The following is an 18,403-nucleotide window of genomic DNA, read 5'->3' on the forward strand; positions in this document are numbered from 1 at the left end:
TTTCTGCATACTCTGTCATTCCACCCCCCACCCCCGCCTTTCCATCTAGGCAAGCAAGAGGCACTATCATAGTTAAAGATCACATTTCAGGCAGGTAAAGGCACTCAAGGAAATCACTGAGCAGGGGGAGTTGTGACCTGAGGAGTAAGCTGTGCCCTGCCTGGAGCTCTGAAGACCAGATACAAAGGCCTGGGGGGCTGTATTCAGTCCCTAGGTCTGAGATACCCCACCTCTGGGGCCTAGCATTGTCATCTAAAGCAATCATATACCTGGGAGTAAAATTTCTTGAACTTGGTAGGGCTTGCTTTTAAGTAGCCACATATAGGATTGCACTCAAGAACGTCAACAAATCTGCAGGCAAAGTGTCAGAATCTGAAGAGCTTTTCAATGTGACTTTGGTGACTTCTATGTAGAAGCCACACCGGCCCCTGCCACCCTACGGCTTAGCTTCTTTGTCTGCATGTCTGTATGTCTCTTGTGCGTAGGATTGTGGCTGCTTCCCCACATGATGTTATTAGCCTTACAAGGATTGAGAGAAGTGTGGTACTCCAGGATGGCATTATGATTACTCAAATTTATATAAAGAGAAATTTCTCAGCTTTTCTGTGTTACTCTATAGAAGAAAACATTTTGGATTACATCCAATGCCATGCCAGCAGCATTCTACTGATACAATGGGACACCTGTTTCCCCCCATGTGCCCCCAAAATTTGAGGGTGCACAGGGGTCTGGAGGGGACAGGAGTGGAAGAGGGAGCACTATTGTGTGCATGGAGTTCTGCTGTGTTTGCAGAGCCTTTGGTTTTAAATAGCAGTAGTCACTGATTGACGGAGTGTCATACATCAAAGCTATATACATATATTAAATGTTTTTAGTGCACTACATTGCTAATAGAAGTTCAGTTCTGTGGTTCTAATGATCTCTGTTGTACCTTGAAAGGATTCTTAGTGCACCTTCAGTATTATTCAGGCTGTAACACCTAAACAGAGCTTCATGAGGGATAATTCAGCACAGTTAATTACATTCCTCAGTCTTTTATATAAAAAAGTCATCAATGTTCTATGGAGATCTTAACATACAAAATGCTGCAGGAGGGCTAGAAGCCTCATTACTGCACACTCTGTTTACTCATTGGATTACAACTTCATAAAAGTATTTTTGGAAAATTAATCAACAGTTGTTTTATATAAGCTATTTGGGTTTCTAAACTGGGTTGTGGATGCTGGTGGGTTGTGCTAGTTTAAACGATTAGAGAAATCATAGTAAAATGAAAGTTAAAACTGGAAGCATGCAGTTTATAAGGCATTTCTCTTCATGTTGTCTTGCAATTAATATGTCCCCAAAATTGGGAGACGTTTTAGTTTTCAATCTCGTATAGTTGTAAGATTTGAAGATAAGTTTGTGTGTCGTGGAGCAACCTGTTTATTGTTTAAAATTCCTCATGATTTCTTCAAAGGAAAGAAAATTATATCATTTCAGTTAGATCTTTAATTAGGAATCACTATCTGTCAATGCCAAAACAAGATAAGTATACTTGTACATAAAGTATTATTTTACAAACTGAATTAGGAACACTTTTTTAAAAAAACACAGGAGTTTATAGCCCGGCCTGCATTAGTCCTTGAGCATCTTCTAATTTCTCTTGTTTAAAGCAGAACCTAAGATGACCCTGCTGGCTCATGCCAATGGCCCATCTAGTCTAATGTCCTGTTCTCACAGTGGGAAGCCTACAAACTGGACAAATTCTTAATGAATTTGTCTAATCTTCTTTTAAAGTTATCCAGGTTGTTGGCCATCATTGCCTTTCATGGGAGTGAGTCCAGTAGTTTAACTATGTGCTGTGTAAATAGGTGCTTTCTTTTATGCTGAATCTTCCAACCTTTGGCTTTATTGTATGCCCATGAGAGAGGAATAAAAACTTCTCTCCATCCATTTTTTCCACATTTTTTCCATCATGTCGCTACTCACGTGTCTTTTCTCTTGAGACAAAAAGGTAAAGGTAAAGGGACCCCTGACTGTTAGGTCTAGTCGCAGACGGCTCTGGGGTTGCGGCGCTCATCTTGCTTTACTGGCTGAGGGAGCCGGCGTACAGCTTCCGGGTCATGTGGTCAGCATGACTAAGCCGCTTCTGGCAAACCAGAGCAGCGCACGGAATCGCCGTTTACCTTCCCGCCGGAGCGGTACCTATTTATCTACTTGCACTGCGTGCTTTCGAACTGCTAGGTTGGCAGGATTCTTTTAAGATAAAAAGTCCTAAACACTTCAGCCTTTCCTTAAAGGGGAAGCACTCCACCCCCTTTATCATTTTTGTTTGCCTTTTTCTGAACCTTTTCATACATTAACTTTTAAAGAAAATATATCATAACAATATCCTAACCTCAGCCATATCATGTTATGTCATATGCCGCGGTTGTTAGCAACTTTGAGGACTTAGACGTGGGTGAAAATGTTCTAATAAATAACTATAGTGTGGTGCCTCACACTACAGTAGATGTTAGTGAAAGTTCATGCTAATGTCCCATTTCTTACTTGGTTTTTCTCAAGATTGTATCACAAGTGTATCAGTCCTAACTCTGATTATGCACAGAGTGCACTTCCTTTACCAGTCATTATTTCCCACCCACACTTCTTGAATGTGGATATGTAGCAGAATGTGAGCACTGATTCCATTATATCCATGCTGTGAAAGTACCACAACTTCCTTAAGCTGTTCCACTGGTACTTATTTATTTACTACATTTATGTTTATCTCTAATGCCTCTAGTACACTCTTCCTTCATGTAGCTTGGAACAGCTTACGTAGGGCTTCCAAGCAGTCTGCCATCCGCCTATTGATTATGTTGAGCTTTAGCAATATATCTGTGCTTTCAGGACATAATGCTGATTTTCAAATATAAATTCTCCTTGAGTGATCTTTTGTAGGCTTATAACTTATTCATAATGACTATAGTATTGGCAAGGGATTTTTTTTTTTAAGCCACTGAATAGAGGATAGAGAGCATGCCTTCCCATTGCCTTTTCTCCTTGGTGCTATTATTGGAATAGCTGAGCTCAGATAATCTGGTAAGGCAGTGCTGAATTTGTATTTGCTGCTTTAAAATTGTGAGATGTAACATATACATCTACTGTTAGGTGCTGTTAGGATAGTATTCTATTGTGAACCTTTCAGAATTTTATTTACAATTCATCATAGCTGCATAAGAGGCTTTCAGTCCCTTTGGGGAATTTTTCATTAGGTTTCTAGTTATTTCTAATGCTTATAAAAGAGTTGCATGACCACCTAAACCAACAGCAGGAATACAGCATATTCTGCAAGCAGTAACTTATTAGGGTGGCCATTCCATAAGCAGGGAGCAGCGACAAAGTGTTGGGAGGACAAACCTATGTGTGCCATGTGACCTGCCAAACATCCCCTAAGCCTGCCTCCTGCCCTCAAGACCTTCCCTGTCATTATTATTATTAAGTATGATTGAACTGTCAGTTTGGTCAGTTTCTATACATGTAATTATATTTTGCTATATTTCATCAGGAAAACATCTTCGGCAGTCATAACAGGTTGGATGGCACATTAAGTTAATAACGATTTCAAATTTGTCTCTAGTATAAGTTGTTGTAGGAAGAAATGATCTTACTTGTGTTCCCTATATCTCCATCATGCTTCTTTTGGAAATGTTAGAAAACCAATCCCTTTTGGTCTCACAGTACTTTTGCTGCTATAATACAAATCTGATCGTGATCAGCTTGTTTTTGATATTTCCCCCTCCATTTCATTTCACTGTTTTAGGTCCCAGAAGCCATAAGAAAGTGTCAGCGAGCAGGAATTACAGTCCGTATGGTCACAGGGGACAACATCAATACAGCTCGTGCTATTGCAATAAAGTGTGGGATAATTCACCCTGGAGAAGATTTCCTCTGCATTGAGGGGAAAGAGTTTAACCGAAGGATCCGAAATGAGAAAGGAGATGTAAGTCATGTCAGGACAAAACATACAATATTCTATAAAATAGTTACAAAACCTGTCATATTTGTCTTGTGAGCTGTTCCTCACGTTCTTCCTTTTTTCCAAATGGGAGAGATGGTACTCTTTTTAAGATTGTATGTCTTTAAAAAGCCAGCAGATCATGCCCACTTTTCTCATCCTCCAGTCCTTCTGTGTTGCTGTGTCGTCCAAACCGGGTTTGTCTTGCTGCAGACAAACCATGAGCTAAAGTTGAGGTTTGTCCTTGGTTTAGAGCTCGTGGTTTGGAGGAAATAAGCTATGAGCCCAGTTTCAGATGACATGCTAAGCCAAGTCTTAGCTCACAGAAGCACAGCAGCAACAGGTCCAGAGGAGGAGCAAAGCAGCCTACACATTTATATATTTGTGCTAATTCATGGTTTGTATTAGCCTTGAATGCCAATTGAGTCGATGTCTGTGTTTCATGCACCAGCTTTGCTGACTGTACAGTTTGTAGGGATTCAGGATGTTTCTGTCTTTGTCTTGTTCAAATATGTTATATGTGTCCGGAATTTCCCAGATATATCTGGGATGCATCAGTCGAAAACAGCATCGGGGTGGAATTTTCTATAATCAGTTAAAATGTCCGATTTGCTCAACAACTTTGGACAAAAAATGCTTGATAACCCAGTATCCTCACTACGTCCCTAAAGTGCATTAATATTTTTAGAAGTGGTGATATAAACATGTCAGTGCTTGTTTACTGTGTGTTCAATCATTTACATTTAGTGAGAATATGAAAAGTGTCTTTCCTTTATAAAGAGCTGATGCAGCAGCTGGTTCAGGAAAGACAGATGATAGAGGTCAGAAACATATTTGTAAAGGCACCGAAAGCAACATGGCTTCTTCAAAGTGACATTATACTGTTACTCAGGTGAAAATAACAATATGGAGCATAGTAATTAGATTGGGGAACAAATCATTCTTTAATAGGCTAGCATAGCTCAGAGAGTGAAACATAGCAGAGGATGAGAGCAGCAGAAAACCCTAGGAAGTCCTTGTAGTTGTTGAAGTATTAGTAATGTCAGGTGGGAAACAAGTTAACCTTAAAGTGACATTTATTCTAAAGGGTACATGGTGGTGGAAAGGTTTCTGAAAGACTGACAAATGTTTCATCCTTATTTCTTTCAGATTGAACAGGAACGCATTGACAAGATATGGCCAAAACTTCGTGTCCTTGCTCGTTCATCTCCCACTGATAAGCACACTTTAGTCAAAGGTGAATGCAAATTTACCCATATACATACAGCACCACTGATGCATGCATATATATATATATATATATATATATATATATATATATGCCCTTCTGTGACTACATATATAATTCTGTAGATTTAGTTGTTTTAAACTGGTTTTAATGTCATGTTTCAATATTAATGTTCTGTTTTAATTGTAACCCACCCTAAGACCTAGAGAGAAGGGTGGGTAACAAATTGTAATAGTAGAAGTAGTAGTAGTAGTAGTAGTAGTAGTAGTAATAAAATATATCACTACAGTTTCCTACATATCAATACACTTTGTTTAAAACAACACAATGCAACATTAACTCTTTTGATAAGAATTTCCTTTAACCTTTTACTCTTACTCACCAACTAAAATGAAGGTAAAGGAGGTTAACTGCATAGCTGGTGTTCTTTTCCTCTTCCTCACATCTCTCAATTCCTCCCTCCCTTCCTTTGTTGTGTTTCCCACAGCTGATCTGCCTTATTGCTTATGTTGCTTTGTAAAGTGCACCATACATTGATAGTGTTCTATAAATTAATGATAATTATAGTACTGGCACTACCAGTAATAAGTCTAGTGTGTGGCTTTCTCATTTCTCCGTGCAACCAGGGAGCAAGCTGTCTGCTGTAAAATGATCCTTGTGAAGATACGCAGATGAATGTTCCTAGAAGCCCAACATTCTAATGTCAGAAATCCAATTAAAGTGTTTGTGCCCGCAGCATCTCTCAGGATTAGACTAGGTAGTCTTGTAGTCATCTTAAAACAAAATGTATTCTAAAGCAACGTAAATAAACGTTCTGGGATTGCTCATTCGGATATTATAGACTGGGAGTAAAATGAATTATTCTGTAGAAAAAAAACAGTCAACAAAGTTGAGGCACTGTAAACACATGAATCATAACAGGGTTGTTTACATGTGCAGGATATGAATCTGACAGAAATAAAGCAGCCCTGAATGCCCGATATAACTACAGTTAGAGCTGCAGTGAGGACACCGAACAAGGAACGTTTTTTTCCGGGGGGGCGGGGCGTCATGTGTGTGTTAAATAGCCACTGTAGTGGAAGAACTTTTCTGTGCTTGGGAGGATTTTTAGCTTTTGTATTTTTGTAGTCCCTTCAAAGTTAATATGAAATTATTTGAAACATTAACTAGCTTTGACTGAATGTGTGTTTTCCTGCTGCTTGAAGGACAAACCAGGGTCTCAGCTTTGATGCATAAGAAATACTCTAGAGCTGAAAAAATATAAGATACAAAGCAACCCTTCTTATATATTGAACATTTAATGATACACAGTTGCCAGAGGGGCACCACATTTAGCATAATATAAGGTCTCCTTCATTCATCATTAATGGTGTTAACTTTTCATTCCTCTTTGAGGAGTAAAATGGTCTGCTTACCATATTTAATTAATTAAATATTGAAAATGGTATCTTGGCTCAAAAGTATGTTTAAAGCAGTGTTTAGTATTTGTTGTTAGATGGATACATTTGTAATTTGTTTGAACATCCTCAAAATCCTAATAAATCAGTATGAGTTTTGACCTCAATATAGCCTCCAACTAAATGTTCGCATATAAATAGCAGTTAGGTTTTTATGAACTTTGTATTATCTGGATCATTGGAGTGCTTAATGGATCCCTCAATAAATGTTAAGCTCAAGTGGTAGATATGAGCACCTCAGGAAGGAACACCTTTCTCTGAATGCTTGTTACACCATCACCATAACTTTTTGTGAAATCATGCTGGTGGTGTGAGGCATTTGAAACCTATTAATACTCAGAGTTTAAGGACTGGACTGTTTGGTTTTTTAAAAAATAAAAATAAATAAATAAATAAAACTCTGAATAATATTTTTTTCATATAACCTTCATTGTTCTGTAATTGTAATAATTTATTCAGCCATTTGTTATACAGTGGATTTTCATGTATATAAACTGAGGGGGATGGGCCTTCAGGTCTGGTGGCTAGAGGCGAGCTCTGATAATGGCTCTTGCATGCCTAGATGGAAGATAGAAAATGATGTGTGAGCATGTATAGAAACTGGCCTACTATACAAATGTAAATTTACAGTCATTGCTCCACCTATGCTTGCCTCTAGACCTGCCTGCCACGGGCATGTCACCCTGGAAGGTTGCCCACAAGGGAATGTGGTGCTCCAGCTGAAAAAGTTTTCCAATTCAATATAATTAATAACTTTGGAAAACTACTTCTGCCCTCACAGTAGCAATGTATGCGCCCTAGAAAGGAGATTAACATTTAGCTTCAGCAGTGGGTTCTGTAAGTGCCATCATTTCTTAGAAGCTGGGAAAGAAAAGAGAGCAAAGATGAATTGAGAAGACAATGCTTAATAAGGGGGGAGAAAGAAGAAATAGGGTAGCACATTGAGCTGTGTGTGAAAAGGATGCTATATGAGAAATATGATGTAGTTAAATCAAGTAGATTGGTATGCTGGAACATGTGGATTGATGTACACAGTTTTAAGGATTGTAAAAAGTTTGTCCACCTGTGAAGATGCTTCTTCCCATATGAACATGCAGATTACAGCATCAGACTATAATTTTTTTTAATCCACCATACTTCCATGCAACCACACAGTTTCTTAAAATTCATTGCAATATTTTACAGGTATTATTGACAGCACTCAAGTGGAGCAGAGGCAGGTTGTAGCAGTGACTGGTGATGGAACTAATGATGGACCGGCACTTAAGAAAGCTGATGTTGGCTTTGCAATGGTACATTTAAGAACATGCTCCTTTTCAGGAATGCCCAGAATATTCAATAGTTTCAATTTTGGGGTTGATGTAGTGCATTGAGTAGTGGGGGTGGGGGTGTGTAAAATATTCCCTGAAACTCCCTCTAATGATAAATATATTCACCATTTTATGAGACTGTTCACACCCAATCTGCTGCTGCTTTGGTGCCATCATTTCCCTGGGAGTAGGCTTGTAGACAATCTCAGTCAGTTGATGTCTTGCTGTTACTTCAGCTGAATTGATTGTCTTAAGTATGCCCATTGACAGTGTGATGCCAAATTCCTATACAGTGGTACCTCGGGTTTAGTACTTAATTCATTCTGGAGGTCTGTACTTAACCTGAAACTGCTGCGCTGCCGGAGCACGATTTCTGTTCTCATCCTGAAGCAAAGTTCTTAACCTGAAGCACTATTTCTAGGTTAGCGGAGTCTGTATCCTGAAGCGTATGTAACCCAAGATACCACTGTATTGTGATGTAACTGAATTTTAGATTTGCCATATTACGAACTGCTCTTGAAAACATTTCCAAATTGGTTCAATATCTATCCAGCATAGAAACTGCTGTTAAGGAAAACAAGTCTAAAGTCTCCTAAAGTTTTGACCAGGCTAACCAGTTTAATGGTTCTTTGGCTCCTGGCTCGTTTTATTTATTAACAGCCAATTTAAGTTACCTCTCTTCTGAAAGTGCTATTCCTTATTGAAACACTGTTTCTCATTCTAGTAAGTTATTTTTGATATGTCTTCTACATTTTTCAGGGTATTGCAGGAACTGATGTCGCAAAGGAAGCCTCAGATATTATCCTGACCGACGATAACTTTAGTAGCATTGTGAAAGCTGTAATGTGGGGTCGTAATGTCTATGACAGTATTTCCAAGTTCCTGCAGTTCCAGCTCACAGTAAATGTAGTGGCCGTAATCGTTGCTTTCACTGGAGCTTGCATTACCCAGGTAAGGCTGAATTAAAGCAAATGACTAAAGTACCTTAAGATCTTCATCTGAGGCACTTGTCTGGAGGCCTTGCCAAAGAGAATGTTGAAGATTGCTTCTTGGAAGAAGGCCTTTTCAGTGATGGCACCATGGTCATGCAATATTGTCCCCACAAAGGCTCACCTCACCTTGTGCCTTCATTGTTTGTTTGTTTTTTGGTACCATATACATACCTTTTCACTTCCCCAGGTTTAACTATAGTGATCTTAAAAAACTTTTAGTGATTACGTATATTTATTGAAGTTTTAAGATCTTGTTGAATTTCCAAAGCTATTAAGAGTTTTGCTGGAAACCTATTTTGTGCCAGTTTAATTCTGTGGTGTATTTGAAGTTTTTAACATTTATTATAAGCTTGCCAGGGAACTTTTTTGCTATTGGGCAGCCTAAAAATGTAGTTAATTGAAAACAATTGAATATAAATAAAGGGCATTCCATTTCAAATGATGATGCAGTCACTGCATTCAGTATGCAGATTCTACCCAATTCTACTCCATTCATTTATGCACACTGCATTTAATCAAATCTGATCCTGTCTTAGAGAAACAAATGGCTTAAATGATGTCATGTATGAGGACTCTTACCCAAGTTCATACAAGCACCCTTATACAGCAATTTTATATGTTGTGCTACTGGCAGGCAGTAACCCATGTTGGCTGCTTGTTGGGGCTAAGAACATGGACCCAGGTCCAGAACAGTTTGTACCTCACAGGCAGCAAACATTATGTTTTCTGTTGAAACCACATATCAGTGCTCTTTTGGAACTGCTAGTGCACCCAGTTACTTTAATATCCCGAAAAAAAATAATAACAAACATGTCAGCACCTTATAATCTAGAGGTACAAAGGTGTCCTCATACCTGCTTATTTCACCAAAAGTGAGTAAAATACCAATCACAAAACACCAGTTGTATTAAGTAACTGTTTATATTATTTGTTCTCATGTGCCCATTGCACATATTTTCTACATTGTAAGAAGTCTAAGGAAATACGGCAACATGGTTTTTAGAAAGTAATATATACAGGGCTATTTTTCGGCTGGAACTCACCGGAATTCAATTCTAGCATCTCTTGGGTGGGCGCCATTGCCATTACAAGAGAACAAGGGAGGAGTTCATGGTGAGTTCCAACACCTCTTTTTGTAGGAAAAATAGCACTTCATATATAGAGATATATAGATAGAGAGAGAATCAAATATGGAAGGGTGATATTAAACAGAGTGTGGCACCTCTGTGAATACAGTGCAGATATACACATAGCACATACTGTTCACTCTGGTACAACAGGAAAATTCAGCCTCAGTGAGCAAAATCATGAATAAGTCATAGGTATACGGCAAAGAATAAGTTTACCTTGTCATCATGATATGGCCAAGTGAAACCCGAGGCTGTCTCTATTAGATGCCACAAAGGTGAAACTCCTCCCAAATTACTCTTCTAAATTTTTCAAGCTGTTCAAAGGTTATAACTATTTATTTCTTCATGGATCTTGGGCTCAGTTGCAGACCTGTGGTTCCTCTGAGCAGTGAAAACTCAAGCTGTTGCTGTTCACTGTAGCAGGGATGGTCAGAGCAAGGGGAGGGAGGACTGCTCATGTCACTTTGCCACTCTTTAGTATTTCTTTTTCCTATACAAAAGACAGATGTGGAATCAGGAAAGCACAGTGAACCATGGAGAATATAATACCAAATTTGTTTGCCTCTTGTACATTTCATTTTAATTAGACCTTGGGATAGAAATATTAAAAAGAAGTCAAAGGATTGCATGTCCTTGCCCCTGCCCTTTTGAAAATTCTAAGGCATATTGATAAAATGTTTTAAGTATTTAAGAAACTTTAACACAATTCTTCCCTCCATGAGTGCAGCTAAGAATGCAGTGGCAGGGATCAGCATGGAGCTCAATGGAGCCCTCTTTCCTTTTCCCCTAATCATGACTGCATGTGCACCTCAGTGCATCACTCATTACTACAAATGGGAGGACGATGCATTCTTCCCATATATGCACCCAGACAACTCTCCTCCCTAGGGCTCTGGAATATTTACTTTGCAAGCTTGGAACTTATCGGGATGGGCAGAAAAGAGAGTTCTGTTCAACCCATTTCTAATCAATCACTTGCTTATGAAGCTTTGCCCTTTCTCTGTGTGTCTGGGAAGTGCTTCTGAGGAAGAGCATCCATCTATTTATTGGAAGAACCAGTAGGGTAGTTAACATAGCACAATTACCTTTTGCTGCTTTGTGTGTAGGAGAGTTACACTTTTCTTGATAGTTGTGCATTGTTCATTCATTTATTGAAAATTAAAAATTGACCGTCACAGAATGATTATGGTTTTCTTTGTGTAGCTAAAATCTAAAATAAACTTTGCAAAGATATTTAAAATGGTAGAATACAATAGAACTATTATAAATATATATACTTCTATGTGGCTATGTGTACACATACTTCTACTGTAATTATATTTTTAGGTAAGTGTGCATAACCCCTACTGTTATGTGTTTTAATTTGCAATTTCATACCTTTGCTGTTACAGTCCTTGAAAGTTTTAATATGGAAGATATATGCTGGGTTTATGAATGAATGAATGTTTAAAAATAACAATAATGTTCCTGATATGTCCAACATGAAACATGTAGGGGTGATATTTCATGATGAATTGTGATGTACAGATTTGTGTTTCATGTAAAACATCTGGGATCTTTTTACAAAAACTTCCCCTTTTTTATTTAGATCCTTGCTAATGCCTTCCAAGGTTACAAAGAAAAGAACAAGTGAAATAAATGTTGTTTTAGGTGGATCACTTCTTAAACACATTTCCACATAAATTCAAAGTCCACATAATTGTTTTAATTTCCATTTGCTTCTGCCTTTGAAATGCATAAAATCATATTTTTTAAAAAAAATCTTGTGCAATGTAACTGAATGACTCATCTTTAAAATTATTCTAAACCCGAGCTCAGATGCACATTTCCCTTAGCTTGCAAAGAATTAATCAGAAATAAGAAAGAGCTGCAGTGGAAATTTCATTCCACCAAGTGCCAAAATTAATGTGTGTTTAATGCTTAGGCTGGGGTTTAGAATAAGCTTTTACACTTGACTGAACTGTGCAGCGCAGTAGATGATAGATAATTATTAGAGGCACCTTAGCAACATGGAATGATTGGCACTGTGAAATGGTGAGAATGAGCTGCTGCCAAAAGTGATGGCTGCCAATTGCACATGTGTAATTTAGAGGATGGATCAAAGTGAGAAATTTGCTTTTCATTATACACTGGAGTTCCCTTGGGTTTCTGCTGACACTTGCACAACAGAGACCTTTTTATAGCAACAAATATAGCTTCAGATGATAGGAGAGCAGGATGCAGGGACAGGCACTTTAATTTCACACCATTTGTAAAAAGAGGATTTTTTCCCCCTCGGTGCACATATGATCTCTTTGAAAGATTGTATGCATGTCAAGTTGCTCACTGAAGGAGTAAATGAGTTTGGGATTTTGCCAATCAGGGGAGGGGCAAATGGCTTGCAGGGCATATATAGAGACCTCTAAGCTTATTTAGGCAATTGATAATCTCTTCAGATATCTCAGCTTTCATTTTTCAAATATTTATCTACGGCACAGAAATCTTATGAAATTATAACCATTATATCATAAAATTGCATTGTTTCTCAGATATGGTTATGGTGTTGCTTTTAGGCAGATGCTGCATCACAAAAAAATGCTTCTGTATTACTGCTACAAGCATACGTTCTGAGTTTTTTTAGTTAGCACAATGAATTTATTGCTTCTGGTGACCAGAGCCAGCTATCACAGGGATGCTCAGCTCGTACACATCAGTGTGGAAGAACAATGGCATAGTTTGCCCTAGTGCAGTTACAGAAGCATTTTGTTCTGGCAAGTAGGGCAAAACTAGGCAGCAGAAAATACATTGTAGTGGGACGAGCTCAGAACTGGACCTGTTGCCTAGTATTAATACAACAAGCTGCGCATTGCTTTAAGATAGTTATATCCTAGGTATTCTAAAAGTGATGGATATTGTTACAGTTGAACTCTACAGCTGCAATTCTGTAAATACTTACCAGTCAGATAGTGCCTTATGATCGCATTTGAATAGTCATGCATAGGATTGTGCTGTAAGGCATGTTATCCAATTATATTGAATATTGTGATTGATTTTTATGCATTTTTCACAAACCAAATTAATTTTCACTTTTTTAAAATTTAAAAAACACATGATAGAATAGTCTGTTTTAGGTTTCAGAGAAACATGAATTAAGCATTTCAATTAATCTAAAAAAATAAAATCACATGCTCTTCCTCACTAGAGTTTATAATGCCACTTTATCCATAGTTCTCTAGTGAGGAAAGATGCTGAGAAGGAACCATTATCCAAAAGACAATTTAAGAAAGCCTATTTAATAGTAATTTATTTTGGTTTTGGGATCTGAATTTGTTTGTTTGTTTTTAACGGGCAATTTCAAAGCCTGATTTGACTCCAAGCATAGCCCTACTAGATTCAGTGAGCAGATAGCTCCTTCTAGTGGTTGTTTATGTAGTCTTGGAAACAAATACCTAACAAACCATATAATCCTTGACCAGACTGATGTGATTTACCATTAATTTGTAAAAGTAAAATAACTCAAATGGTGCTTCCTGAAAGGTTACTGGCTCTGTTACTCCACCATTGTTAAAGGATTTTCAAACTTCACTTGCTGAAATGTTTGCATGTGTGTGTGTATTGTATTCATATCTATTTTAAGGGTTTAGCATTTAAATTAGTCCTTATTTTCTCTTGGAATTGTACAATAAGGGTTATGTCTGTACAGAACATTTGGAAAATGGGCTTTGGATGCTGGAGGCCAAGATTCAAACACCTGCTCACTGCTGAAATTTGACTTTCTCAGCCAAATCCATCTCACAGAGTTGTTGGGAGAATACAAAAATGAAATTAGAATACCGGTAGTTATGACCTTCTTGCAAGGAAAGGTTTTGCAGAAATATTTAAGAGCAACAACAACATATACTGACATGGCAAAGATACTGACATTTCCTTCTATAATTTCTCTCTTAAGGACTCTCCTTTAAAAGCTGTACAGATGCTATGGGTCAATCTGATTATGGACACCTTTGCCTCTCTTGCTCTGGCTACGGAACCTCCTACAGAGTCGTTGCTCCTAAGGAAACCATATGGCCGAAACAAGCCTCTTATCTCCCGTACTATGATGAAGAACATTTTGGGCCATGCTGTGTACCAGCTCACTCTCATTTTTACCCTCCTTTTTGTTGGTAAGATTATCTAGTCTTTTTATTGCTAACTTTAACTGTGGTAGAACTACAGAATTGTATTGCTTTGGGTTTCAGACATGCTTTCCATGCCTTTTTTGATCTGTAGATGTGACACAACATGTTGCCAAGAACACAGACTAGCTCAGTGATCCAATCCACAGAGCTACTCTCGTGGCTTGTCTACATGTGGGAGGACTTCACCTCATAGAAGACAATAGTTTGGGATCAAATTGGCCGCAACTTTATTGATTATAGATGTCAGTATGTTCTGGCATAGGCATTGGGTGTGTATCCTGAATCAACCAATCTATTTGCTGGAAGATTATTCCATCAGGTTTAGAATTATTCCTGGGTTTAGGATCACCCAATGACATGCATCAATTCTGGGCAATCCATCCATCATGCCTTTGGGGGGGGGCGTTATGGCCGCTCCTGTCTGGGCATTCAGACAGAAGTCTTCCCCCTGGACACTTTAATGGGGTACCCTGAGACTTCAGTACCCTGATACTTCAACTGAGGAGATGGAGGTTTGATTCTGACTCAGCCCCTCTGCCAGACTGACCCAACCCAATGCCTTTTTTTTTTTTGCCAACAAACTGTGGCTATGAGGCTATGAGGTAGACAAGATCTCCAGACAGGCCCAATTTTCTGCAAGGAAATTCCTCCGTGGCCCTGAATATGGCAACCATATAATTCCATAGCAAAGTCTTGTGCTCCTACTGATTGTTTTCTTCAGGAATTGTCAATCATTAGGGTGGGAATGACCATCCAAGTAGGACCTGAGCTGCCACAAATATTCTTGTGCATTATGTCCTCTACTGGAAATATAAAATGTCAGATGAGCAAATCTATGGTTGCCATGGATGTATGGCAGCACTAGCAAATCTATACTCTCAGTGTGTTGGGGGTTGTAGCAGTAACTTCTATAAATTATGGATCGGGATCACATTCAAGTAACTTGGATCCAATTAACTCAGCTTGAAATTAACTAAAATTAACTTAAGTTAGGAATGTCTATTAACTTTAACGGGTCTGCGCTGAGCAGGACTAGCATTAGATACAATACTTCCCATTGTATTTCTTAAACTTTCTGCCTGTTAATTTCATTCTCTCAGGTTTTAGGGTCAAACTACATGTGTCACTAAATATTTCATTGAAGCCCATGATTGAGTTTCTCTGTCTTTTTAAATTAATAGCAAATAGGAAGGGGGTGCTCTAGTTCAGAACCATGGTGCAGAGGGAAATAATTAATCCTTTTCCCCCCCCATACTTTTTTTTTTCTTCTGAAAATTCATTCCCAGCAAGCCCTCTCTTTACCCACTAAGAGCAGCAAATAGCAGCTTAGGGAGTGAATAAGAGCATGAGGAAAGAGAGGAAATATTCAAGGTGAAAGGGTTAATCCTCTCCAGGTTGTGGTGCTGATTCATATAATTTCACTGTGGCTGCTGATCATAAATAAATGAATAAAAATTGAAGAAGAGGATCCCAATACCACGATTCAAATCCATGTTTAGTGTACCCTGCAGTTTGCCTTTTAGTATTATCTGTGCATCATGCATAATTTTATGAACTGTTATCAAGTTTTTTCCTTGTGTTAGTTTTTAAATTAATAAATTCTTTTGTTTTGTTTAATTTTAATAAATAACATTTCATCTAGTTAATAGTCAGGTGCTACCCAAAAAATAGTGATCCGGATGTGGACCTCAGTCTAATACTTTTCACAGTAAAGCTTCTTTGCAATATTATCATTTAGCAATCATTTCATTGCTAATTTCAGCTGAATGCTATAGTGCTTCTACTGTATGTATTTTTTATTGTTGGTCTTAATGGTTTTAGCAATCTGCTTCTCAGATTCTTTTTTCAATTGTTTTATCATCACTTACATTTATTTTGCCAGAGTTTGTGCTTCTTGTTCTCTTCATTTGGGCAACACTTCTACTTGTTATTCTTGCCTTATATAGCTCTTTTGCTTCTGCTCATAAACCACATTGACATCTTCCTGGATTTGTTGGTACTTTCCTGAACTATCCTGGACTGTGGCATAAATTCCAGCTGAGATTCTATTATTGTAATTTTAAATCACCTCCAAACATCCTGGAGGGAATTGACCCTTTTGGTTCTCCCTTTTAACTTCCTTTCAATGAATTCCTTCATTTGGAAAAGTTTCCTCTTTTAAAGCATCCCTGTTGCCTAGTCTAGGTAACGATCCCCTTCAGTGTATGTTAAATTTTGTAGCACAGAAGTAACTGTTCCAAATTACTTCATCAACAGTCACATCAGGTTCTGAACACCTCTCAGTATTGCTTCCCTTCCAAATGGTTTTATTGCTGATTATTTCAAGACATACTCACTTATTGCATCAAGAAGTTTTGCCTTGTTGTCAGGACTTGAATATGAATTTATCCAGTCAATGTGAGAGTAGCTGAAGTCACATGTTATTACAAGACTGTCTCCCTGATTTATTTCTCCATCTCAACATCATTCTCGGTGTTTTGGTTTGAATGGATGATAAACATGACTATGTCTTGAATTCCAGGACTTTTGGTCCAAGTATTTTCATTTCTGTGAGTTCCATGGAGGAGTTTATTAGAATCATTTTATCTCACTTGCAACACCGTACATAATAGTCCTTTGCTTGTTTTTTCTACGGAGTTTATATAGAGAGATTACTTTATCATACTGCTTTGCTTCATGCTACCAGGATTCAAACATGGCTATTATATTTATTATCTTATTAGCACTCTAGCTCCCCAATTCAGGCTTGAAGACTTCTAGTATTAGCATATAAATACCTATGCATTTATTCCTTTCCAGGTGACCTTTCTGTGCACATTTCCCCCTGTGAACCTTCAGTATCTTTAAACAGATGTCATGTTCTTCTGTATTCTATTGCCAAGTTCTATTCTATTCCCATTTAGATGATCTGGAACATTTACAACTTAATTCCTGAGCAATGAATCATCTTGAACTGGATGCTCCCCAATTCCTTTCAGCCTTCCTCCAGAATTAAGTTTAAAAGCTGTTTTGCAAGCTTTTTGATATAAATCATTGGCAGTTTGGTTCCACTGCAGTTCAAGGGGGAGCCTGTCTCATTTGTGCAGTCTTGGCTTGCTCCATAATGTTCCCCAGTACCTAATAAATTTAAGTCCTTCTTTGAACACCAGCATTTCATTCATCCGATGAGACCCCTCAACTCTGAATGTCTAGCTGGCTCTGTGTGTGAAACAGATGACATTTCTAAATATGCAGCCTTGGAGGTCTTGGACCTCAGCAGCAAATAGAAATAAAAAGTTTCACGACTGGTTATTTACTGTTACTGTTGCTGTCATTGCTGCTATTATGACTGCTATCTTGCTGACATGGTGATGTGATTGTTCTATGGTACACTGAACTGTCCACAATGTTTTTTTAGATTTTGTTCATTTTTTTTTTTTTGTTTCCTCCTTATAATCAGGTGAAAAAATGTTCAAGATTGACAGTGGCAGGAATGCACCACTCCACTCTCCGCCTTCTGAGCACTACACTATCATCTTCAATACCTTTGTTATGATGCAGCTGTTCAATGAAATCAACGCACGCAAAATCCATGGTGAAAGGAATGTTTTTGATGGCATCTTTAGAAACCCTATATTTTGCACTATTGTACTGGGCACATTTGTTGTGCAGGTAATCATTATACAGTGTTAACGCAGCAAAATATTGTTTGCACGTTCCACTGTAAACTCTTCACCCTCTTCTCACGAGATTCTTTGAAAATCCAAAGGCATGTTAGGTATAAATAAACTGCTGATTTATCCACCATTAAGATAGATGTTATGATTTTTCTCCTGTTGTTTCTTTCCTGATTGTCTCAGTTCAATCCTCACTTATTTTTATCCTGCAATCTATTTATTGCTTTCTGTTTCAAGGCTTCATCTGTTATGTCTTTTCCTTTCATGTGTTTATATTATGGAGATATATTCATTTTGCTCTTCTTCCCCTTCTAAAATCCAAGAGCCACATTATGTGAAGGAAGATGAGAAGAAGCAAAGGAGCTGGAATATATTATATTCCTTTTGAAATTCTTGTCATTGGCCTAGCAGTACAAAAATGTGTCTGGTTATTTTTGAGACAGCACAATACAAAGTATATTAATAAGTAATCTTGAAATATAATAAATCTCATG

The 18,403-nt window shown here is 37.9% G+C and overlaps 1 protein-coding gene across 20 annotated transcripts in view; it reads left to right on the top strand.

The window, feature by feature from the left end:
- Window positions 1-18,403, top strand: part of ATP2B2 (ATPase plasma membrane Ca2+ transporting 2) — a 365,380-nt gene that overhangs the window by 315,004 nt on the left and 31,973 nt on the right. For all 20 annotated transcript variants that reach the window (XR_014522401.1, XR_014522402.1, XR_014522403.1 and 17 more), the window contains 6 exons: window positions 3,785-3,964; window positions 5,129-5,216; window positions 7,850-7,956; window positions 8,734-8,925; window positions 14,025-14,238; window positions 17,693-17,904. Coding sequence is in view for 6 of the 20 variants with exons in the window: in XM_083488917.1 (XP_083345043.1) it covers window positions 3,785-3,964; window positions 5,129-5,216; window positions 7,850-7,956; window positions 8,734-8,925; window positions 14,025-14,238; window positions 17,693-17,904 (993 nt within the window). In the remaining 14 variants the exon portion in view is untranslated. The remainder of the gene's footprint in view (window positions 1-3,784; window positions 3,965-5,128; window positions 5,217-7,849; window positions 7,957-8,733; window positions 8,926-14,024; window positions 14,239-17,692; window positions 17,905-18,403) is intronic.

The sequence above is a fragment of the Podarcis liolepis genome (genome assembly GCF_965112155.1).
Source record: "Podarcis liolepis genome assembly, chromosome: 2".
In the NCBI taxonomy this organism is placed as follows: domain Eukaryota; kingdom Metazoa; phylum Chordata; class Lepidosauria; order Squamata; family Lacertidae; genus Podarcis; species Podarcis liolepis.